The 24,785-nt window shown below is 47.1% G+C and overlaps 6 protein-coding genes across 6 annotated transcripts; 3 read left to right on the top strand and 3 right to left on the bottom strand.

Moving 5' to 3' along the window:
* Positions 1 to 105: 105 nt before the first annotated feature.
* Positions 106 to 3,682, bottom strand: I302_101370 (uncharacterized protein; the record flags this gene model as incomplete). Its single annotated transcript, XM_019186757.1, has 3 exons — positions 106 to 2,759; positions 2,890 to 3,500; positions 3,630 to 3,682. 3 exons carry the CDS (start codon positions 3,680 to 3,682, stop codon positions 106 to 108), a joined length of 3,318 nt encoding a protein of 1,105 aa, XP_019049635.1.
* Positions 3,683 to 5,804: 2,122 nt separating this feature from the next.
* I302_101371 (uncharacterized protein) lies at positions 5,805 to 6,581 on the top strand (the record flags this gene model as incomplete). The annotated part of the gene is made up of 1 exon (XM_019186758.1): positions 5,805 to 6,581. The coding sequence occupies one exon, from the start codon at positions 5,805 to 5,807 to the stop codon at positions 6,579 to 6,581; it is 777 nt and encodes a 258-aa protein (XP_019049636.1).
* A 187-nt stretch (positions 6,582 to 6,768) lies between these two features.
* Positions 6,769 to 10,258, bottom strand: I302_101372 (OPT family small oligopeptide transporter; the record flags this gene model as incomplete). Its single annotated transcript, XM_065869280.1, has 18 exons — positions 6,769 to 7,012; positions 7,143 to 7,189; positions 7,246 to 7,499; positions 7,596 to 7,721; positions 7,781 to 7,803; positions 7,862 to 7,900; positions 7,964 to 7,980; positions 8,034 to 8,076; positions 8,128 to 8,141; positions 8,202 to 8,272; positions 8,335 to 8,411; positions 8,470 to 8,509; positions 8,565 to 8,650; positions 8,709 to 8,890; positions 8,975 to 9,381; positions 9,474 to 9,616; positions 9,680 to 9,951; positions 10,016 to 10,258. 18 exons carry the CDS (start codon positions 10,256 to 10,258, stop codon positions 6,769 to 6,771), a joined length of 2,328 nt encoding a protein of 775 aa, XP_065725352.1.
* A 469-nt stretch (positions 10,259 to 10,727) lies between these two features.
* Positions 10,728 to 12,320, top strand: I302_101373 (uncharacterized protein; the record flags this gene model as incomplete). The annotated part of the gene is made up of 9 exons (XM_019186760.2): positions 10,728 to 10,730; positions 10,806 to 10,821; positions 10,893 to 10,919; positions 10,978 to 10,992; positions 11,042 to 11,127; positions 11,197 to 11,312; positions 11,381 to 11,547; positions 11,732 to 11,983; positions 12,139 to 12,320. The coding sequence occupies 9 exons, from the start codon at positions 10,728 to 10,730 to the stop codon at positions 12,318 to 12,320; spliced, it is 864 nt and encodes a 287-aa protein (XP_019049638.2).
* Positions 12,321 to 12,702: 382 nt separating this feature from the next.
* On the bottom strand, positions 12,703 to 22,787 carry I302_101374 (uncharacterized protein; the record flags this gene model as incomplete). Its single annotated transcript, XM_019186761.1, has 11 exons — positions 12,703 to 12,722; positions 12,842 to 13,241; positions 13,396 to 13,723; positions 13,810 to 14,021; positions 14,178 to 15,293; positions 15,362 to 15,746; positions 15,806 to 16,434; positions 16,555 to 19,752; positions 19,810 to 21,399; positions 21,455 to 22,467; positions 22,547 to 22,787. 11 exons carry the CDS (start codon positions 22,785 to 22,787, stop codon positions 12,703 to 12,705), a joined length of 9,132 nt encoding a protein of 3,043 aa, XP_019049639.1.
* Positions 22,788 to 23,243: 456 nt separating this feature from the next.
* I302_101375 (uncharacterized protein) lies at positions 23,244 to 24,667 on the top strand (the record flags this gene model as incomplete). The annotated part of the gene is made up of 4 exons (XM_019186762.1): positions 23,244 to 23,313; positions 23,385 to 23,510; positions 23,598 to 23,746; positions 23,843 to 24,667. 4 exons carry the CDS (start codon positions 23,244 to 23,246, stop codon positions 24,665 to 24,667), a joined length of 1,170 nt encoding a protein of 389 aa, XP_019049640.1.
* Positions 24,668 to 24,785: the final 118 nt, after the last annotated feature.

Raw genomic sequence — 24,785 nt, forward strand, 5'->3', positions numbered from 1 at the left:
CGTAGCCTAGCATTTCCCATTCTGCAGTTCCATCTATCACGATCTTCTTGCCACCCTCGGCTCTGACTATTATTCCACAACGACAAACCGTGTCAATCCCTCCACCTACCGATGATGTCCATACCCCCCACCCTGATACCCATAAACCTGTCCCACCTGCGGCTGACTCGAAGGTCTAGGCGGCGGATGCCCTCCACCATAGAAAGCTTGCTGGGCATTATAGGGCTGTGGTGGTGGTGGTGGACCTCTTCGCGGATCGTACCCCGAAGGGCCTTGTCCAGGTGGCGGTCGATTGTTATATCCCTGAGGAGGTCCAGCACCGGGGGGTAATCTCTGAGGGGGCTCCCAGTTCCCCTGTTGTTGATGTGGGGGTAATCCACCAGGAGGAGGTAATGGTCTCTGACCCTGTCCTGGTCCTGGTCCTCCATAACCCTGATGAGGCGGTGGACGTTGACCCTGCGAGGGGGGATGTTGGAACAATTGTCCAGGTTGAGGTTGACTGAATAATTGTCCAGGTTGGGGGCCCGGTGAAGTGGGATTGGGTCGTTGGGGGAAGGGTGAGGCTGGTGCGCCATTCGGTGCTCCCTGAGAGGGATGATGAAATATCTGTCCCGGCTGTGGTCCAGAATGTTGAGGGTATAATGGTCTGACCTGTCCCTGACCTTGTGCTTGACCCTCTGGCGGACCTCTCCCATCAGTGACGACTCTTCGCATACCGCCCGAATTGGGTCCAGGAGGAGGTGGATGAGAAGGATTCGACATGGTTCGCTGTCTTGTATCGCGTCGTTCGTCTAGGGCCGTAAGGATGGGTGGACCATTGTTCTGAGTAGGGGGAGGTCCGAAAGAGGATTGGGGCACACCACCGGGCGGACCACGTATGTTGGGGGGAGGATGTTGTGGATGTGGATGATGGTATCCCTCATTAGGTGGGCGAGGTCCCGGTCCACCAGGAGAAGGCTGTGATACTGCTCGTTGGGGATTGTTGGGTGGTAATGGTCTTGGGGGTTGTTGGTGCGGACTGTAATTCTGAGATGGTGGAATCGATTGTTGGGATGGCGGACGAGGAGGTGGTGGAGACTGTTTGTTCGGTGGAACCGATCGCATTTCATGATCGACCTGAGCGTTCTGCATACCATATGAAGGTGCACGCATTGGTGCTTCGTTGTTTCTACCATCCCTTGCTCGTTCGGGTTTGGATAGGGTATTCTTCTTGGTAGAAACCGGTGGAAGTGGTGCAGGCGCAGGTGTAGGAGAAGGAGATTCGATAGGGTTGGCTCGAGGCAGAGGTTTCCCGGCTGAACCTGAATCAGCAGGTTTTGGTGGTGTACCTTTGACAGGCGCTTTAACCTCTTCTTTCGATTTCTCAGGATCGGTCGAAGCAGTCTTCTTCTCCTCAGTCACATTCCGACCGATCACACCGAGATACCAGAACATGAGGTTGGAAATTAACACCTGCTCGTATAACGGTCTTCTGGCATTGGCGAGTTTAATATGACTTAATCTGTACACTGCTCGTTCGACGTGGATGGGGTATCGAGCGTAGCTTGAGAACCCAGGAGAGGTCGGTGAGGGAGAAGGAGGTACACCAAGCGATTTGGCAGATTTCGAAGAACCAAGTAAAGCTGCAGCTGCCGCAGGACCAGCAGAGGAGAAGTTGGCAACTGATGATATTTCCTCCTGCTTCTTCTTTCCTCCAAATAACGAGCCGAGGAATCTGTCCTTGTCCTTTTTCCCCTTCCCGTCTTTGTCCTTCTTATCCTTCTTCCCAAACAGACCACCTTTCTTTGACTTTTCCTTCTCTTTGGAAGTGGAGGAAGCCGAAGATGCTCCAGAATCTATACGAGCTAGATTAGGTTGCTCGATATTTACCGGTTTCATCTTCTGCTCCATAGGTTGTTGTGTCATTTGCTGCTGTTGTTGCTCTTGCTGCTGCTGCAGTGCCATACCAGGAGGAAGCGATGATCTCTGAGCGGGAGGAGCCATGCCGGGTGGTAAGTCGTATTGAGCGGAAGGGAGCGAAGAAGGTCGTTGTTGTGGTGTGGTAGGCGAGGGAGGTTGCAGAGAGTATTCTTCGGGTACTTGTAGGTTGGGTCCAGAAGTAGCCAAAGAAGGTATAGCGGGTCTTTCCAGCTGCATTTCTGCCCCAGGTGAAGTCCTCCTCACCCCAGCTAACGGGTCTCTGACATTCTCCTGAGTAGGCGTTCTATCATGGTCGTGTTCCGAGGCAAACCAATCTTGGCCATCTTGATGATCAGCTGAGGTCGTTATGACAGGTGGTAGAGAGAGCTTCTTTCCAGGTGGAGAAGGTTCAGGACTGGGTGTCAGGGAATGGTCGCGCGAAGATGACGAGACTGAGCTGGACCTTGAGTCCCTAGCGTACGCATCGAATATGTGAGCTTCATCAGTCGATTCGTCAGATCCTCTTCTATCTTCCAGATGTTGCACTGAGTCATGAAATACTTCGCGATCCTCATGCGACTCATCACTACCGCCCATACTCAGGACTGTACCCGTACTTGATTTCTTGGTTCTATCGGAATAATCGAATTCGTCATCGAAAACAGGTAATTCTCGCTGAGGAGCAGCAGTCATTCTTCCTTTTCTCGTAGCAGCGAATCTGTGTCCACCACCATCGCCTGACAGACTCGCCTTTCCTCTAATCTTCGTGCGTGCCGAACGACGTAGGATTGATCCGGGTCGAGAGGGAATGAGAGGAGCGTCGTCGCCATCACCACCTTGAGGTATGTCATCTTGGAGGACTGTATATTGAAACAAGGGGTCAATAGGTCGATCCTGGATAGCAAAACATTGCTGCGATGGAATGTGATACGGATTCGACCGAGAAAAGGTAGTGTGGTAGATTGAGGTAAGCAGAAAGAAATCACTCACATCCAGGAGCAACGTTCATACTCAGACTTCTCCTCAGCAAAGTCCTCATAGCTTCCGGATCATCATCCACCTCATCCGCCTCATCAACCAATTCCTCCAATTTCTGCAGATCATTCAGCGTCAACCCCTTCTCACCAGACCTTCCACCATATATACTAGCGGGTCTTCTAGTCGGTAAGGGCGGAGCCTCATTCTCAACATCATCCCCAGGTTTAGGTTGATATTGTCTACTCAGCATTGACCTTTTCCTTCCCAGTCCCTCAGCCCCTCTCCTACTGGGATTACGCGATAACCAACTCGGACTTCTACTCAGTCCTGGAGCTTCGCCCGCTTCAGCCGCATCTGCATGAGTGGGGTCCGGGTGGGTATGCGATTTCAAGAATGCTCGGAACTCCCCTGGAGCAAGTTCGGGATGTAGGTGCGCTGGGACCCAGAACAATCCTGCATCTTCGCCGTTGAGTCCATCCGGGGTGGAAAGGGTGATATCGTCGTTGGTGTCGTACAGTGATCCCGATGATTCAGGGCGAGAGCTCGGTGAGGGGGGCGGTAAGTCCGGATCTAATGGTAGGGCTCCTGGTCCAGCAGATGTTATCGATCTTCGCCTCAGGTTTCTGGTTTATATAGAGATAAGAGAAAGTCAGCTATGAAACACTACACAGCAACAAGGAGAAGGACCGGTAGATCTTTCTTGTTTTGCTGTTTGCTTTTTGCTTGATAGGATGATAAAGCAGTATACTCACCTCAAGGTATTGATCTCCCTCTCAATCTCTTGATCAGATACCTCTGAAGGCATTTTGGTATTGCTAAACAAGACTTAAGAGTACTCGCACGAGCCCGAGAGAGATTCAGGGGTGACCTAAGCTTGTGAGATGGATGGTATTTCGATTGTTCTATATACACTCTATGTTGTCCTGTTTTTTTTTTTTTGTTGCTGTGCTGTCAAAGGTGAATTGTCTGTGTATTGATGCTGTGTGATTGCTGGTTTAATGGTGATGTGATTTGCTGTAAAAGGATGGAATTGAAGTGGTGTTGGTCGTTAATCGCAATTGATGATTTCAGTTGACGTGGTTTTGTTGTCTTGTTCGTTAGATTCAATTGTATGATGATACAAGTCACTTTGAGTTGCTCATATCAGAGTGTCCAGTCGATGGGTTCGTTGCTCAGTTGCGACGATGTTGATGATGGTGAGATGTATGCAAGGTTACTTGGTCTATATGCCTATATGCAGATGAGTGAAAGATGGATGATGATATATACTGTATTATTTCTGTATTGTACATGTACTGTAAGATAGTAGGAGGAACACAGGGCACGCGAGAGTATAAGCAGAGTATAGTACTATAGTGTTAGTATTACACGCTCGGACCGGCTAACATCCACCTTACTCTGCTTAGGCATGCAGCACACAGTTGATTATGTAAACAACCATGCCATGCAATGGTGCTGATGGACCCTGCATACACAAGGAAAAGGGCGTAAACATGTGCCTGCCCCTGCATGAGTGAGGGTGAGAGGGTCTACAAGTATTTACTATTTACAGGGATGAGGGGGATGAAGCAGTACCATAGTAGAGAAGAGTGAACAACACTCGCATGCAGGAACAGGTCGTATCCGTAGTCAGACCCCTCAATCGCTCAGCATACGTCTCTCACATGCACTCAAAATAGAACTAGACCTTTACAAGTAGAGCAACACAAGAATATTCAATCAACAACATCGCTCTCACGTTCGCGATTGCCCACTGCCCATTATCCATTGCCGAGCCAAGCCGTGATGGGTAGTGGCACTTGGCAATGATACTTGGCACAGCAAACGATCCTGTATAGCGTGAAGAATCTATGATTACGGTGGCTGAATGCTTTTCATGCTGCATGGCTCAATGCAGTTCTTGCGAAGTGATATACATGCAGTATATACCTTGTCGACGATGAGTGTATACTTGAGCGTAGAGGGCTGATCATTCATCCGTGATTGTATCGTACAGTCATGATGGCGATGTCACCAACCTTGATCCAAGGACATACCGCGTCGCCTTCCGGGTCCCACTTGATTGACTGACTTGAAAGAACACGTCCCGATACTTCTGACTGTAGCAGAATAATCTTATACAATAGTAGTAAGTTATACAGTTTGCACTTGCAGTTCTGTGCGTTGTGTGTATGTGTGAGCTGTGGCCACATCATATCATAAGGGGTCAGTGCAGTGCGGTTGCAGTGTGGGCTGAACTAACATCATCGTCTCTCTTCTTCATCATCTTTTCTCATTTCATCACTGGTGCTTTCGTCTGATCCATCCTTGTTACCCCAGCGATTTAAAAGAAAAAAAAAAATGACATCAACCCACTCTCATTCTCACTGTGCGATATGGTCCATCCCCTTTGACCATCGTACGATCCTCCTCGATCTCCCAATCAAAGATATCCTCAGCCTCCTTCGAACAAGTCTGATTCACCAAGCAGCTACTATAGACAACCTGTACAAGGTATTCCCGTATAGGCATCTCAACACCTTATTGGAGAAATGTACCGACGAGGCAAGTGGGACCCTCACTCGTTTTCAGTGTATGCACTTAAGCCTGGTAGGGTACAGTTCATAGACCCAACCTTAACTCAATAGGTCCGAGAACATCTCTATCTCACAGCCATCCAATCCCTAACACTCCATCACCTCGACCCCCCCTTCGCCCATCATACCCAATGGATCGATCTCTTCCACAATTTACCCAATTGCACTCGCATCCTCGAACCGAACCCCTACTGGCATCACCCCGATCCAGCCTACTTCCCTCGTATATTGGAGCGATCATTCGCCAGCGACAATGCAGAGCAGTGCACGTTTCATCATACTCTGCCATCCCATAGTATCACTCCAAAGGTTCATCCGGAGGTGCCACCCGGATGGAGACTCATCAAAGGAATGGACGTATCATGCTCTCTCGAAGAACTATCCTCAGCTGAACGCGAAGATCAATACAAAGATATCCTCAAAGGTCTTATCGACCTAAAACCAAGATTGAACGAAAAGTCAGATCGCTTCTTGCAGAATGTTCTGTCATATCCCAAAATACAGTATTACTTCCTCACTATCCGTGATGGTCTCTGTACACCCCTGAACCTAGAGATGATTGTCCCCTACTCTTTGGACAAAACATCTTGGGAGATATTGGAATTCGCTTCGCCTTATGTCTTAGCGCTGGATTTGGAGTTTGAACCTCACGATCACTCTTCATCCCAGATGGCCAGATTTGACGAGATCAATTGGGAGGGTATGATCAACCTCCAGGAACTGGTATTGCAAATTCATCGGTCAAGCTCATCATACCCCATCAGCTCGGAGCCATCGACTTCTCAAGAGTACCTTCATATTTACCCTTCCAGCCCTGGGAAAGGTCTCAGGCACTATACCCTCTCCCTCATATACGACGAGCCACTGCGCAATTTGGAGTTACAATCCATCCATGAACACGAGATAAAGTTCGTTCGCTCTATCGCGCGATACTTTTTCAACTTCTTTGATCCGTATAACCAGCCTAGAGTTGCCGTCGAGGTTAGATCGTCAGGTGATGAGGAGTTTCCTTCTTTGATGCTGGATGAGTTTGAACAGCAGTTACAAGTCTGTCTTGTAGATGAGGTAGGTAGGTTGATCAGAGAGAATCAAAAGAGGGAAGAAGCGTTGGTCAGATTTTGGGCATAACCACAATTTACTGTAATCATAATTTTCTGTAAGTTATCGTTTGAATTCCAGATCAGTGTTGGATGCATGTAGTCAGTTTGTACGTTCATCTTATATATACTAGCGCCAGCTAATCCATAAGTGATACTCCCTGTACATCGTAAAGCAAGGTGATTTATGCATATAAACCATACTCACAGACCCATACCTACGTCCCAGGAACGCAATGCTCCGTATCCCCTCTTGCATTCCCCCACCACTCCGGCCCATTCCACGTCCATATCACTCCTCCGAACAAAACGTATATGCTCAAAGCAGTTATGGAAGTTCCAGCGTCCAGAGCGGACGAAATGACGTAGATGTATTTACCGTGTGTTTTTGGGTATTTCTTGGCGAAGTATGAGTTGGATAGGATTGCTACTATGAGTGATGTGAGGATGATGTTGGTTGGGCTGTGGGGGAATGCAGGTTTGAAAGAATGGGATGAGAGAACGAGACAAAGGATCATATTGTCAGTCAGATCGAATAGGTGCATATCATGCACGAGACACAGTTGTCTGGATAGCATCGTGATCGACTCACTATTGAGGTACGATAGTAGCCCCACTACATATAATAGGAAATACGACCTATACCCCATTCAATCAGCTTCACTGTCCACAGACCGGTAGAATCGACAACTGACCTTGTTCAACTTATACCCCGACCATCTCCTATGTCCCCACCAACAAGCTATCGGCACAATCGCACCAATCAAGAAACCTAGATAGAGCACTTCATATCCCCCACTGAAAAATCTCGCTGGGGCCACTGCACCCCATATGATCGATGCGGAGTAGAAGATTGCTGGTGCTCTACCTGTCCATTGGCCTGTTGGATCTACCACCGAGCCGTTAAGGAAAGACCTTTTAGACTCGAGAACGGATTCAAGCGTGACGTCTACAGGAGGAGAGAGACATCAGCCCAACAAGCTAGCGAAGCGCTTGAGTCAAGAATATCTCGCAAGGGTGTAGAGTCATCACGAAAGAAACTCACAATTCGCCAAAGCACCCAATACCGTGCCTAATATCTGACAAGCAAACATCTCCCTAGGCGGTATGGAAGTGTACCAGCCGAGTTTCAGATCGGATGTGAGAGCAAGAGCTTGTGACATAGCCATGTCTGGAAAATTGAGGTGTAAGCTGGTGGATGGCATATGACGCAGGTTGGGAATATCTCACAGCCGTAGCACTTGAAGGTCACACTACGGAACATCGCGTCAGTCCGATCCCGCCAACGATGGACATTTGTGTCTAACTCACTTTCCGATCGGTTTGCCAGGCATCAACACTCCTGCAACACTGCACACAATATCACAGATCATCAGTCTTCGGTATGAGGACTCCGGGCAGAGAGCAGCTCACAACTCGGTGAGGACATTCTACAAAGTACGTCAGCGACCAATCACGAAAGCCTCGTTATCGAAGGACTCACCAAGCCTATCTGGGTATTACTGACCGCCGCTATTATACCAACCCTATCATATGTATTAGCTGGTCGGAACTCTCCAAATATATAGCTAACTTACGGGACCAGGAAGATCTGAGAATCAGTAAAATCAGCTCAACACCAACGACCTTTCGTCACTGCCAGCTGACTCACCGTAGCTATCGCCATGGCCAATATCAAAGCCCAAATAGGCATCTGCAGTGGCGTAGTCTTCACGAGTATAACTAAAGATATGATGAGCTCCAGTGTCAGCTCGTGTCAGCTTGAGGTGTATGAACAAGCGTACCCGCTGCACCAAAATTTACTCCCAGCAATCCGATATACCAAGACGACGGTACAGGAAGGTATGATCGCATGAGCTTACTTCGCGACTTCGTGAGCTGAAGTCGATTCATTAGCCGAACCCATAATGACAACTCACTTATGCACATCATTGAGATCTTGACCACGTTTCGATAATGCTATTAAGCGAGGTAAGCTCATTCCATGTTCGTTTACGCGTGTTTCTTAGCTTACCTTCCTTAATTTCTTCTCGGTGCCAGAGCCAAACGTGCACCAGTACACTCGATAATGCAGCGAAACTCAATCCGTATGTTATAGCACTAGACATTGTCGTGAGCTCAGCGTCGGGGAGACCGTCGTGCATATAGACCAGCTCACAAATAAGGAGTAAGCAAAAGCGGTTTTGCCTGTTCATAAGCTACTTCATCTAGTGACAAATCCGGCTTCAAGATCGACGTAACATCGAATTTCTGAAATGACGAGTTGTATAGACCAGCCGAGACGGGTGAAGGGAATGATCTGGCTGACCAAAAGTCCGTCACTAGGATGAGAGGCATGATCTACAATGAGCGAGAGTAGATTAGCTATTGAATCTGATTGATAGATTTATCAACGTTGCAAGAAGTGAAAATAGGTTAGCTCACCACCCAAATCATTCCTACCAAACCACCAAAGTAGTTCCCCAAAGCCCAATAAGGAGTATACAGCGGCCCAGAAGAACCAATACTACTCCAATCGAAACTCCAATTTGCCACTCCCAATCCTGAGTACCCGCTTCCCAGTGTTCTCATCCACCATGATTCGTTGTTCATCAGGCACAACACCGACACTGAAGTCAAGGTAGGGAATAATAGGAAAGGGAGGAATTGGTAGACGAAGGTGATCAGGAAGATGATCATGAATATGCGTAATCGTTTGGTTGTCATTGCTTGAGCTGTGCTTGATAGAGCTGAAGATGTTGATGAGTATAATGTGGTGAATAGTTGAACGGTGACGAGGGTGGAGGGCCAGTACATTGCTGGAGGAGATACCAGGAGGTTTTGCAGCATTCCTAGATCATCAGAGTGATATGTCAGAATCAAAACGTGAGCGAAGCATGGGAGGAAAGATCCGGTGGTAGGGTACCGGGGAAACCTGACTTACCCGCCAGTCCAAATCCGATACATTGAGTGGTCAATAGAAGCAATATCGAGGGCAATCTCCCAACGGGTGTATCATAGTACAGATCCATGATCGCCAATATATCAGCCGCATAGGCAGCTGCAGCGCCTGACGAGCTCAGTACACTAGGCCCAAGACATTAGTCAGCTGAATTCCCATCAACATTGCTAGATCCAGCTGATACGGACCTGACCAAAATTGCCTCTTTGATACTAAACCTTCCCGGGTTCAGCTCCCATCCCAGTATCCTCTTCCCTCTAGGTATGAGCTTATCATTGGCCAGTACATGACCTAGAGGGTATGTAGCTAAGATGACGAAATATTGTGAGAATTGAGGTGCGTTCGACTTGAAATAGAATATCATCGATGAGGATGCCCCGAGTATACAGAATGTTGAGCCGAGGATGAGCACTCGTAATGTCAAGGTAGGAAGTGTTGGATCATCTGTTGATGGTACGGTCTAATTAAATGGTTAGATTAGCCCAAGAAAGCCATCACCAAGAGAAGTACCTAAGCTAACTCACACGAGCTATCAAAGCCTCGACATTAGTTCCCTTTCCTACTATTTCCTCATCTTCTACCGCTCTTCTGTAGCTTGCGGTATCATCTTCTATATCATCTTCGCCACCTTTGCTCTCGTCTGATCGACCTAGCAGCCTTGCGTCCTCCCGACTGATCTCGTCTCCTTCTTCGTACGGTTTTGAGCTTGACTCGGCATCGAGAGAAGGTAGTTCGTACGCTTCTGCCTCGCGAGGAGAGACCGGCATGGCGAAAGAGGAGAGTGGAAGGGAAGATTGGGATCGCTGATTGAGGTGACTATGCAGTCTTTCTGCCCATGTCTGCTAGATATAGGAAGTATATGAGCTGATTAGGATGCTACATGTACATGCACATCTATGATGAGTACGGGGAGATACCCAGTGGATTCTTTGTTGTTGTCGCGTTTGATCTTATCAGCTCGTGAGTTCATATCCAGGCACGCACCTATCTACCATACAGCCAAGGAGATGAGCTAAATCTCCGTCAAAGGATGATAGTATGGTGGTGGAAAGGGATATGCCACGTCATGCCCCTGTAGTACCAGTACCCCGCAATAGCAACGCGTGTCTCTATCTCGATGCATCATCGTCCATCGTCAACGTTGAGTCCTCGACTGACAACAAAGAGATATATATCCATTTATTGGACTTCAGAAGCCCTTTCTCTTATTAACATACCACTCAAGACAGGCTCAAGATGGTAAGTTGATCAGCTGCATGCAAGCGGTTCAACAGTGGGGCAGTCCAGCTGATCAGATTGTCCATGCAAACCCAGGCTCGAAGATACGACAGTGCGTCACCTCGACCAACTTGACCGTTTGATTGTACAAGAGGGGAAGTTGACATAGCTTTGATGATATAGGTCGAACAACAATTTTCTCACCGGAGGGTAAGCTAATCTTCTCGTTCTTGACCCGAGACCCAGAGCTGACATGTGTACACGATAGGTCGTCTCTTCCAGGGTAAGCTGACCTCAATGTTGTAGTCGATAAAAGCTGACCATTTTCATAGTCGAGTATGCGATGGAAGCTATCTCTCACGCAGGTACAGTCTTAGCTGTATTATCGAAAGAAGGCATAGCAATGGCTGCGGAGAAGGTTAGCTTGCTTCTGCTTGTCAAGGTCGTGAGACGGAAACAAAGCTAACTGGCTGAATTGGATCAACAGAAAGTAACAGGTAAATTACTTGACCTCTCGCTCGCACCAGGAGGGGAAAAGATGGGAGGCGAAGGTACAGAAGCGTGGATGGGAGGTGGAGGGGAGAAGATCTTCTTGTTGAATAAGTGAGTCAGCTCAGATTACCGACGCTCGGTCCGTGAGGTTTGACAAAGCTGATGTTCATGTTGAACAGCAACATCCTAGCTGGTCTAGCGGGTATCACCTCGGACGCCAACTCTTTGGTCAACTTTGCACGAAATAGTGCTCAAAGGCATCTGTTTACTTACGATGAGGACATCCCAGTGGAGATGTTGGTACAGAGGTTGTGTGATATGAAGCAGGGTTACACGCAGTTTGGAGGTGAGCAGTATTTTTTGTTTGATCGGGTTGGGTCGGTCCGTCTATTTGCTTTAACACCTCTGTGTTCGGTTATGCATCGATCTTGCTAGAAGCAATGCGCACTCATACCTTCCACGTGTACCTCCTTCTTCCTCCTTCTCCAATTCTATCCGAGCAGTATAACGCTAACACCTATTTTCCATAGGTCTCCGTCCCTTCGGTGTCGCCCTACTCTACATGGGCTGGGACCCAATCTACGGATTCCAACTATATCAATCCGACCCCTCGGGAAACTACTCAGGATGGAAAGCCACCTGTATAGGATCGAACCACTCATCCGCTACCAGTCTGTTAAAGCAGGATTACAAGGAAGATTTGACACTGGAGGATGCCAAGGCATTGTGTCTGAAGGTTATGAGCAAGACTATGGATAGTACGAAGTTGAGCAGCGAGAAGTGTGAGTGGTATTTCGATACAAATCACGTCGGATTGAGTGGAGAGCAATGTCAGATATGCTCTTACCGTCTTTCGCTCCGTTACGAGTCTGCCTTAATGTCAATCGCAAATATCAATGAAACTCAGGCTAATTTTGATCCTAATCCCAACGCGCAGTGGAATTCGCAACCATGACCCTCCACCCAACATCCAAACAACCCTTATCGAAGATCTACCGACCCTCAGAATTAGATGGTTTACTCCGAGATTTGGAATTGGGAGGTACAGCCGAAGATTCAGTGGGCGCTATGGAAGGTACCGGTGGTGGTGGCGGTGGTAATGTCGCTATTAGTACATAGAGGGATCGGTTGATAGGGTAGTATAGCTGGAAGAAGAAGAAGAGCGTTGATTCTGACTTATGCATGTTCATATGATTACCGTATCCTTTGTGGGGTTATCATGAATCACTCCATCTCTGAGAAATTGGAAGATGATTCTGAACATCGTAGTGAGGCTCTTGTGCAATGTGTTAAAAGTTGGTGGTTGACATATGAGATGGACGGTAATTGATATATACATATGATTGGTACTTGGCATGCTGGATATACTGTAACTACTATACAAAGAAAACAACAGTATACGGAATCGTATTGTACGACAACAAATATAGAATGACTGAACTAATACCCATTATAAGAATATATACATTATGACCTCTCATCGTCGCATCAGTGTCGCAGCTCAGAACCAAGCTGACCAACCTACAAATAAACTTCAGCATCAGCCCATCCGTCGATTCATCGAACCAAAGACACAAGAGCAGAACAAAGATAAGAGATAAGAGACAAGACACAAAACCCAAGGAAGACTCCAAACTCACCATGATAAATCCTCGCCAGATGCTCCACATCCCTAGCCTCCTGAATCAACATATTAACCGTATACTCTACGCTCAGCCCCGTCCCAAGCTTATTCTTAATCTTACTTAAAACCCTATCGGCCTTCTCCTTGACATTCGCATCGAGCAATATCAATTCTCCAATCGCCAATCCCCCCTGAGCTCTCTGCAACTTGTCTGGATCTCCCGCCCAGGCGTAGAGCGGATCATTCTTGAATACTTCCAGAACCGTCAGGATAAGGGACGACGAGGTACGCAGGACTCGTAATGTATGTTCGGAGCATCTTCGGAAAGTTCCTTCTATACCTGATATGCCGAGACCGTCTACTATGTCGTTGGTCAGTCTGAAGGGGACTTTCTCGGGTATACGGAGTTTACGGCCCTGCAAATAAGAATTGACATGTCAGCTCATCATCCCGCATGAGTCATGTTGAATAGTGCCATTCAGCCGATTTGAAGGGGTAGAAGTCATCTTTCATACCCTACTCAAATACCTTTGTCTCCACAATTGGACCAAGAGTATACGAAACACTCACATCCTCAAAGACAATCCCAAAATCAATATGTACCAGCTCCCCCGACACCTGATCAACCAATATATTACTACAATGTCTATCTCCCAGCCCCACCATCCACCCGACAATACTGGTCACCGCTACCGATCGAGAATAGTTCAGTCGCATGGTGAACCATGCCATCGGGTCTTTGTGCTTCTCCACGAAGAAATGGCGTAAGACAGGTTGGAACTTTGTCATGCATTCTTGATATTTCTTTACCAGGTCGGGAGATTTTGGATCGCGATCTTGGATCTTAGACATTTTAGCTTGGAAGTCGGCCGGGGCGATATCGATACCTTGGCGGTATCTGCCAATACATTGGAGTCATCAGCACAGATGTACTATAGCAAATCAAAAATGCTGCAGGGTTGGTTGAGTGGACGATAAACTCACTTGACATGCGCAGGCTTCAACCATTCTCCAATACCTCTCGTACCCTCCACAAATTCGATTATACCAGTCCGTTCAGGCAGTGGAACGACGTTGTACGTCCTGAATCTGAGATTCCTAGCTTTCGCTTGTCGGTCCCTCGTGAGAAGATCATTGGTCATAGTGAAGACCTGTTCCATCACCGCATCTTGACGTACTTCATCTTCCGCTTTGAACTGGAAGTTGGGACACAGATTCAGCAATCTCCCATGCTTAGAATCCAACGTAGCATGTCATCTCCAAGGAGCATGTGATCGAAGACACCAAGGAATAAATACGTTGGATTATGGAGATGAGAGTGAGAGATTCAGATGGAAAGGTACACAACTCACCAACTGCTGATGTTGTTTCCCAATCGAATCAAGAACCTTCATAATCTTCGGTCGATGCACCCCACCAGCAATCACATAACCCGACCGATACCTCTGTAAAGTAGGTACATCGCAGTACCCCAAAGTCTTATCGATAGGTATCGAAGAAGTCGCAATGGGTATACGTAGATTCGCCAATTTGTGAAGAGGACAGTTGGAGGGTAAAACATGTTGAGAGCCTGCTTTAGGTTTCCTCACGGCCATTCCATTTTCAAGGGACGATTGTGATTGTGAGGCTTCGTCGTAAGTCGCCCAATTCACCGAACAGGCCACGAACGTCTTCATCTGCTTTGCTGCTCTTGGAGCCAGACCGTTCAATTTCTTATCATCAAGTTTCGCGAGGATCTCTAATGCTGCCGGTCTCCTTCCCTGGTTCTCGGCTGGCGTAGTTTTCTTACCGGCCGATGATGGTGTAGAGATCCCATGTGCTAGGGTGATGACTTGATATAAAATATGATAGGGATGTTCTTTACTCATCTTCAACAACAACCCATTCAAATTCTCGTTGAAAGCGTGTTTGTCAGTAGGTCGATATAATCTCGCGGCAAGTTGTGGTCCCAGAAAAACGAATTTGAAAGACGGTATTCGACTCAGGGTCCCACCAAAGGCTTGATTGATCTCTTCATCATCGTCATGTTGTAGCCATAGCGATACCAATTGAGTTGTCGAGTCATCGTGAGCATCCGAAAGTACTAATGCTTGACCGTACATCCGCAAGGCGACCTTGATATACGACAATAATTCGCTCTCCATTCCCTTGATAGCACGATCATCTTCCTGATCCTCCTGAGCGGCTTTAGATGCTCTCGACGTACTTTCTCTCCTTGAGCTTGATTTCGAGGTAGAGCTCATCAATGTGGACTCTTGAGCTCTTCGATCACGATATGATTTCAATCTTTCCAATTCGGACGATTTCGATAGATTGGCGTAATGTCTATCAGCAAAACAAGCAAATTCGTAGTATATCTTCGCTTGCTCAACATCCGGTATCTTTTTATGACCCATTTTCCATGCGACGTCGAATGTGCTTCTGATTTCACTGGCCGCTCGAAGTTTGGCAAGATCGGTCCAATGAGCCTGATAGGAACATATACATCAGCCACTTGGTACGTTCCTTGTATTATACCATTGACATCCAAACTCACGATTCTACCATGTAGAATAGCCACTCGACCTGGATCAGCCGGATTTCTAAGCTGTGCTTCATGTAACAGATCCTGAGCATGTTGAATAGCTAGACCATGTTCGTTCTGCGCCCACAAGACCTGACTGAAGGCATCTTGAGCTTCGTCCGAGGGTGTTCTACCGATCTCTAGTTGTTGAACAGCGGTAATAGCGTTCACAGAAGCTTGGATGTTGTCTTCCTCTTTCGCCATCTCAGCAAGTCGAAGGTGGCATGACTTCTCGAGTGAGGCTAGAAGTTCAGCTTTGGGACTAAGTAAATCACCTATGGTGTTCTTGCTTTCCCGTTGTCGGCCAGAATGCAGGAGTGAAAGTCGAGTTGCTGTAAGTCGTTCGGCATTGGTGAAGCTGGAAATCATATCAATAACCTCATCTCTTTATGAAGCTTATGAAACTGAAAAACTCACTCAAATGATCTGTCAATCTCGGCAAAACCAACTATTTTCGCATCGATAGCAGCGTCATTCGCAGTATTGTCGAGTGAAGATTGGAAATCTCCGTCCAGCCAATGAGCAGCTTCTCTCAGACAAAGCAAGTTCGTCGTGGTCTTCTTAATTTGAGCCATCCTTTCCATCCCTAACCCACTTAAACGATCCACCTCAAGCTTAACAGAGCTATTGACTATCCTCAAAGCAGCTTCTCTATCCCTTTCTCTATGTACCGCTCGTAAAGCCGAATAAAGATTACCCTGAGGAGTCTTTGAGAGAATGTCGCTCATTGGTAAATCCCAATCACCAGTCCTCCAAGCTAATTCAAAGGAGAACGGATCTTCCTCTACACCTTCTTGTCGACTCTGAGAAGTCATCGAGCTTGCTAATCGATTGAAACCGAAGGAATGTAGGTTGTGCAAAGCTGGCAAGAAGGTGTTGAAGGTGTTGACGGAAGCAGTCTCGATGAGAGCTCCGTTCCAGCCGAACGCTCTTTGTGATTGACCTTCATGTTCCAACCGTCGGAGTAACGCATCTCTTACGTCGTGGTTCTGGATTCCGTAGAACCCATCGGGATCTTCGACGTTGCTGTATATCTCGTACATGATCTATAAACGCGAAATCAGCTCAATTCCCAAAACATCATATGATACTCCGAGCAGATGGCGAAATAGCAGGTCGAAAATATAGGAAGGAAAGGCGAAGAAACGTAGAGATAGCCAACCCACCTTTTGAACTCGCTTATCGTCCTCCCTGATCCCACGACTCTTCTGATCCCTACCCAGCTCCAAAAACATCAAAGCCGTAGCATACCCCCCGCACCGTACCGCAGCCTCACTTAAAACGACATAATCAACCTCCAACCAAGCATTATAACCCAACTCATCATTCCGGTATTTCGGCTGGAAATGTCGCAGATGAAGAACCGTATCAATGATCGACCGGATGGTATCGAGGCTCGCAGAAGGCCACTGAACGACCTGTGCGAAATGGTCTGAAAGGATTTTCGAGCGATGTAAGGTTATTTCTGGGTGGGAGGTTGCACCGCACGTCAAGGAAGCTTGGACCAGGTGGGGGAGTAGGAATCGTAAAGATACGTTGGAGTCAAGCAAAGGTTCGAGGGATCGGTAGAAATGATCATCAGTCGAAGTGACTTGGCAGAGTATCTTGACTAATTCTTTGGACCAATGATTTGCCGATCGTGCATTTTTGATCCACGTACTCTGGTTGATCTTGTCGTCCAATTCCGGCTTCTCATCATTCATGGGTGGTATGTTGATGGGAGTGAGAACCGATATTTGACCCAGTATATCGGGAGGTAAGATCAGATCCTGTATCATAGACATCATTCCCTGCAGAGCTTTGTAAGCTATAGATCTAGTTTGGTGACTCGGATCATCGATCAGTCTAGCAACCTCTTGCACGATGGAAGCACGTAGCGTAGCTTCAGGATCCTTCGCCTGTTTACCTGAGCTAACGGTAAGATCACTATTCCTGTAACTCGAGAAGTATCTCATCGATTCTAAAGGTGGCGCACCAACTTGTCCATTCGCCAAATACAATATCTCCAAGAAAGCATTGATACCTCCCATGTCGGTATCGGAATCTTCAATCAACTTGCCTTTCAGATGCCAAAACAGGTTCTCGACGAACGTATCGATCGCTTCAGGTCTTGTACCAGTTTTGATGATCTTCAAATACTGTTTGCACAGCTCTCCAGCATTCTTCACCGTCCCGCTCTCGCTGAGATTCACCAGATCGGTATATAGAGGTGAATACGATTCCGACAATTTCCTTCTGAGCGGTTCAGGCCAAAGAGCCAAGGCAGCCTCGAAGGCTATCTTGATATTGTCCTTCTCTGCCCATACTGAGGCACTCTGTAATATCCAATCTTCCAGCCCATCCCCTACTTCTCTACCTATATGAGAGGTTTCGTTGAGAGCAGTACGAGCGGACCCTAGTTGAACGAACAGGTCGGTCAGGTTGGGGATGGCGCCTTGGAGGCGATCGAGCTGCGAAAATCCCCAAGCTACCATCGATAAGGTGATTCCACATATATCAGGTTGAGGCAGTATGGCTAACATCTCTCTGAGGAACGCCTGTAGGATCGTTGGATCTCGGAATTCCTCTGGGTGAAGTGCCGCAAGAAGCGATAGGGATCGGAGCGACCGGCGTTGTTCACTGACAAGGAAAACATCGTTTATCCTGCTTGTCAATCGGAGGATCGCGTTGAATACCATTTTCTTGGTCGATAATGAAGAGTACTGCTTTCGCAGGTAAAGATAGGCAGCGATTATGTTCTGAGCAGGGGCGAAGGGATCGATGGCTGCATTACCGATCGGGAGGACATCGTTCATCATCAAATCCTGGTACAGTGCTCCAGCCGAATGGTTCGTAGTCATTTCGTTGAGAATGGCGGCTATCTCGTCGGTAGATAATTGCAAATCCAGTAGTTCCCATAAATTGGCCGCTATTCTATCGATGGATACTTCTATCTTCTTGTTGAGTCCTTTCCTGGTATCAACTCCAGGAAAACCATTCAAGCTCTCCAAGGCATCTTTGACGGATATCTTAGCATCAGCTACGGTGCTAAAGGATTTAGCGAAAACTATAGCAGCAGCGGAAGGAAAGGCTTGATCGACACCGTCTTCTACAGCGATTCCAGCAGCTTCACATGCGGAAGTATAGAAATCGAGGTATCCTTCGGCTAACATGAATGGTCCGACTCTCTGTAGACAGGCTTGAGAATATGCCTTTCTGGTTGGAAAACCATACATCCGATGAGGTATTTTCATGGCTGACTGATTACCAAGCAGCTGACTTCGGATGATGACGATAGCATAAGGTAGGTACAGCTCCGAGATGGAAGATAGACCGAGTCGACGAGAAACAGCTTCCAATCCAGATTGCAGGTGTCCATTGTAAGCCGAAGTGATAGGTGGGATTTCGTACAGATGAAAGACCGCCGCTGATCTCTGTTGAGCTGTAGAGATGCAGCAGTTGAGTTTCCACAGGGTGTGAGAAATGAAGGAATCGAAATGTTTATCTTCCCCTGGTTGTTTATTTACCACTTGGAAGTAGAACATGGCATGTTGATCTAGCGGTACGATTGGTCGATAGAATACCGAAGACGCGGAAGTGACAGCTCTCAGTCTCACTCTGGCGTCGACGTCCAACAATGATCCAGTCAGATATGCTAAAGGATCCGAATTTTCCGCTTCTTCATCGGTTTCGACGAGATCTAGCATGCCTCGTAACCATAAATCCTTTGCTTGGTGGTTGTGGAGAAACTCGTCTAGAAATCTTAACATCCCCATTTTCACTTTCCACGAAGTGATGGTACCTTTATCGATTCTTGAAGCAAAATAGCAGACCAGATGGATCGCTCTTTCTCCTACATCCGACTTGATTCCATCCACATCTAACCATACCGGCATAGAACACTTGATGAATTCTAAACATAAGCCGAGTAATCCGGTATCTCTCGAATACGCATAAGATCGCAGCATCTCTTCCAAGGCATCTATGATAAGTTCGACTGCATCGACTCCCAGCCGAAGCCATTTGTTATTGACGGCATTACAAAGACCTTTACCAATCTCCAAGAATCTTGATCCTTCCGCTACTAACAGACCATTGATCAATTGAGGGTCTTTGTAAGGTCTTTGAAGGTTGGATACTAGCATATAGCCTTTCAACCTTAGCGCAATAGCTGTGTTGAGTAAAGAAGCAGAAGTTCGTTGACATTCCATAGCCTCTTTTGAGAGAGGCATCGCATCGGTCTCAACATTCCTAATCTCGCCAAAGTCATCATCGTCCATTTGACCAGGCATAGGCACAGCATTTCCGTTATTGGCGGATGGCGAGTTCAGGTTGTTGACCAGTTGTAGGCACAAGCTGAAGACCTCTTTGAATGCCGCGGAGACCTGTCAAGCCGACATATCAGCACAACTCCTCACAGGGGGAGTCATGTTATAACTTACCGTAGGAAGCAGCCATATTTGTTGTACCAGTCGCTGCGGTGCCGGTCTGCTCGGTGAAGCATGTGAACTTGGCGTTATAGGTGTAAGCGGTAGGTTATAGCTACCACTTGCAGGTATCTGACTAGGCAGACCGAGGGCTTGAGACGGACCAGATCCAGATTCTGTCCCTCCTCCATTCGTTACAGTCTGGCCTTGATGATGTTGAGCATTGGAAGAATCGTGTTGCGTAACGGGGAGAAGATTTTGTCTGATTCCCGATTGAGTATCAGGTTGAATCAGCAACGGCCAGTCGCTTTCTTGAATGATCGCTGAGTGGACTAAGGGTTCCAGACCCCTCCAAATGAGATGTTGAGCAGGGATGTTGAGTCCGTTGAAAAGGAGTATCGGTTGCATGACGGACAATAATCGGATAGCTGAATGTATACAGTCGGAATCGGAGATACTCCCGTTGAGCTGTATAGTCGCTTGGAACGATAAAGCCGTTACGATGAGATCTAAACATCTTCTAGCCTTCTCTGGACCGACCACTGCTCCTTTCGTAGTTTCCCATTCGTTCGTCAATGAGCACAAGGTAGTGGAAAGAAAGGTTGATATACGTCTAGCGCGACCTTCGAGATAAGTGAGTGTTTCTGATAACGCAGCTTGAGAAGACTCAGTAGTGGGAGAACGAACATCAACGTTATTGGCTGGATCTGCCGGTAGGGTGCCGTAGAGGAGGAAGTCTCGTATAGGTTTCGTCCTAGCTTCTTCCAATATCCGATCAACGATGGCAGCATCGGGTAAGACCTCTTCAATCGATATTTCGCATAGCGGAAATTGTTGGAATCTTGATATCGAATCGAGGAGTCGAAGTACATCTGCCGGAGTTTGCTGTTCCATCCTTGAAATACCTCTGGGTCCTTCTGCGATACCACATTTCTCCAGCCAGCTCAACACCTGATTTTCCAATTCCAACGAATACAGCCGGACATCGGATTTCGCTATGTTAAGAGCGAGGGAAAGTAGCGTACAGACCGAGTCGTAAGGGAATATTGGACCCTGAATATCGACGGTTCGAAGCAGCGAGTGGATATCTTTGATAAATTGAGCAGAATCTAATTTATCGAATTGAAGTATTATACAGGCCGCGTGACAGGCAGCTCTACAGGTATGTGCGTTTGAAGATTTCCGAATAGCATGTGTCCATACTTTCTTCCAATCCCCTTCCTCGGATTTTTGTTCAGCTAAACGGGAAGTAGGTGAATCCAGCGAAGAGTTGCTATTCAGATCGTCCTTGTGTTGTTGTTCGTGAGATATCTTCGCGAGGATAGATAATCCGATAAAAGCCCACGATTGGAGTGTTTCATCATCTTCATCTAACAATTCTAACACTGTACGTCTAATCTCCATCTGAGCCTCATCATGCAGTTTTTCGAGATGCATATCGCAAAGGAAGATGATGACTTGGAGTGCCAACAGACGATTCTTGACGTTTCCCAAACGAGCAGACGAAATAAGAGCGTTTATGCTATTTTCGGTTCGCCGACGTTTTGATGGGCCACCTGCGCGAGTAGGTGTAGCAGGATGAGAAAGCGATTGTGATTCGTACAACTACATCCAAACGTCAGCTACATGCACGGTTGAATTTGTAGATTATACAGCTTACATATAGTGATGTATCGGTATAAAGCTCTAGTACTGCCCAAGTCATCGCATGTTCATGACTGAAGTCAAAACCTGCCCTTACACCTCTCAATTGAAACGGTCCTTCTCCCCTTTGCGACGATGTCAATCTTAAGACCCCTATATCTAGACCCTCTACCCCCCACTTGTTGATCGTCTCTCTTGATAGACCATCCATCAGCTTCTCTAAGGTATCTCTCACTCCAGTCGCATGTGTGCTTTCCACCAGGGTTTTATGGGTCACGAACGGCAACAAAGTTCGAATAGCGATGACGATCTGTTCTCGAAGAGCTTTGTTCCTGGTGCCCCATAGCGAAACAAGTTGAGGAAGTAGCTTCAGTCCTGCTGAAAGGAAATCATCTCTGCAGTTGAGTTCCAGTTCTGTGAAGAGTATATTGAGCGCACGCAAGACTGATAAATGGGCTGAACTTTCGGTTGGATACTGATTGAAGAAACGATGTATCTTGAGTAAAAGGGTATAACCTGGTTTTTCTACTAGGTTGAGCATGACCTCTTTCGTCGGTAAGGGGGGTATGAGAGGAGCGGCGGAAGAAGACAGTAGTATCGGGACAAGGGTAAGGAGTTCGGTATTGATCTGAGATATCGTGGATCTACCGGGTCTCTTCGAGGAAGCGGCTTGAGTAGAGAAACCATCGATGTCCATCCCTCCATTTCCTTCTTCCTCTTCTACTAATTCGCCATCTTCCCACGCATCGTCAATGACGACTTCATCCCCTAACACGGCTGACCAACATATGTTCATCAATATCTTCCAACTTGTCTGATCTAAACTTTCCAGATGAGGCGGGTAGCTCAATAGCGTTCGTAGAGCCTTGGCATAATCTAGAGCTGCCGGAGGAAAGATCTGATTCGAGAAGACTAGCAGTCTTGTCATATGGTTGAATAGTAATGAGAAGGGCTTCTTCGATATCATATGGACCGTTCGCTCGACCATCCATCGAATGAGCGAGATAGCATCAGCAAGACGTTTGTCGGCTATACATGTATTTTGTCAGCTCTATCAGAGACCTTAGGGAAGATATCTTTCCACAAAGCTGCCGCTACCTGTACTTACCTGTAGATGCAGCTCCAGGTTTCACGACAAGCTTCTTCTCCATCACCACCGTCTGGAACAAGCACTGATAAAACGCTATCCATGCTGCCCCACCTTCTTTCCTTGCCGTCTCACCGAAAGCGTTGAGGTTCTCCCTGTTACTGAATATCTCTCTGACCAGTTCTATACCTTGCGTACGATCCTTGAGCTTGTTCGAGGTGGACAGACGGAGAGCCGTCTGTAGACCTTGGACGGTGTTCATGGTGGAGGTGTGGGTGTCATGAGGAGGAGCGGGGGATCTGTGTGATTGTTTTCTTAATGAGCTGCTATAACTTGTGTACTTCTTTCGCTTGATGTCCTCTTGATTATACGAGTACTAGATATAGGTAGTGAGGAGGAAGATGACAGGATATAGAGCAAACATCATCGACATATACGAGGTTATGTATTCCACAGTGAACCTTCGGTAACTCATCTTGGACCGAGCGTTTGAACCAATAACTCATTAATTTGGTTCCGTTGTCTCTAACAGTGTACAGTCAACCTGGTGAGTATGGTGAATATGGTGAGTGGGACTAAGCGCGTCATACAACATGGATGCGACAAAGAGGTTGTTGAATTGTTGAAATTGATATAGCTCTGGACTTGATCATTATCATCGCTACTCAATTTCTGTACGGATCGACAGCTACACTAATACCCAATAACAACGGAAAACATGGCTCGCTCGATGATGGATATAGAAGACGAACTGTCAAGATTATGGGGCCTCGTAGGGGAACTATCAGGTATATATCCTCGTCTCGATTCCTTTCATCAAGTATTCGCTGACTTGCGCTTTTCATTGTTGGCCATCTAGACCAGCTGGCACACAATCGAGCATTGGTGACTCAGCTCAAGTCGAGGTCAGATAATGTCAAAGGACAAGCAGCCCACGTAGGGACTGGTTTCCCTTTGAGGAGGTTCAACCTGGATATATCGAATGGTAAGTTGTGTTGAGTGAAATTACCTCTTGTCCACTGTACCAAGGCACAATTCCAGAACAGACGCTGACCGTTGTACCAACATTTAGAGGAGTTTCAGTCGGAACTAGAGGCATTCTCATCCCATTTAGTGACGGAGAATCAGGGGCTGCAGCATGAAAATAAGCAGCTGAACGCTTTGTTGAAAGAGTATGAGCAGACATTGGAGACGGTGATGGGGAAGTTCAGAGGGGTAGCTGTGAGTTGCTTCCTAGAGATCAAACATTTGACTTTTCTGTTAAATTACTTTGATCGTTCAAAGGAGTATACTGATCCGTTCGGTCATTGGAAATAGCATTCATCTCAGCAGCATGATCTATCCTTACATTCCTACTACACGTCCTTACTCCAAACACTCCAGACGGCTCACTCTTCCGCTCAACTGCACGACTCCACCTCCTTATCCCTACTTCTGACTCGATTATCGACCTTACTACGCTCAGCATTACGTTCAATGGGAGGCGAAGACTCAGACAACGATTTAGCCAATCTACCAGGCCTACTCAACCTCGTTAGTCACCCAGCAACGATATCCGAGATATCCTCGTCACCCAAATCTACCACCTCTAACCTAAAACCATTCCCCAAAGCACCCACCAAACCATCACATTTTCCAGGATTTATACCAGGTCAATCAGGTGGATATAACGGTACGGAGGGTCAATCCGACTGGGCTCTGGAGAGGGAGATGGAGATATTGAGATTGGAAGAGGAGAACAAATCGTTAAGGGAATTATTAAATATATCGCAAGATCTGAAAATTCCTTCGGTCAGTGCGGAGGAGGTGATAGAGGAAGAAGAGAAGGAGGGAGTCAAGTCTCCGGAAGGGGAAAGATCGAGAAAATCAAGTTTGACGATAGAAGAGTTGGAAGCTGGTGCGGCGCTTGAGGCGGACCAGTTGGCAGAATCGAATAAGATTAGAGATTCGACGCAGCAGCATCAGCAGGAGCATGATGAGATGGAGAAGAATCATCAGGAACATGTCGAATCTGATCAACCTCCCACAACGCCCCAGGAGATAAGGGAGAGTGTGTTGGGTTTTGAAACTACTGAGAGACCACCGGAGGAGGCTATTGTCGATGAACCTGATGCCGAGGCTATGGATCCTAATGGGGAGTGAGATCGGAAAGTGGTATTGATGGCTATGTGGATCTCAGTCAGTCACCGGAACCGAGGTTGATATACTACAAATGGAGAATCACTCCATGACCTTCGATCATCAATATTACGGTCGGATC

Source organism: Kwoniella bestiolae, chromosome 1, assembly GCF_000512585.2.
Source record: "Kwoniella bestiolae CBS 10118 chromosome 1, complete sequence".
NCBI classification, from domain to species: domain Eukaryota; kingdom Fungi; phylum Basidiomycota; class Tremellomycetes; order Tremellales; family Cryptococcaceae; genus Kwoniella; species Kwoniella bestiolae.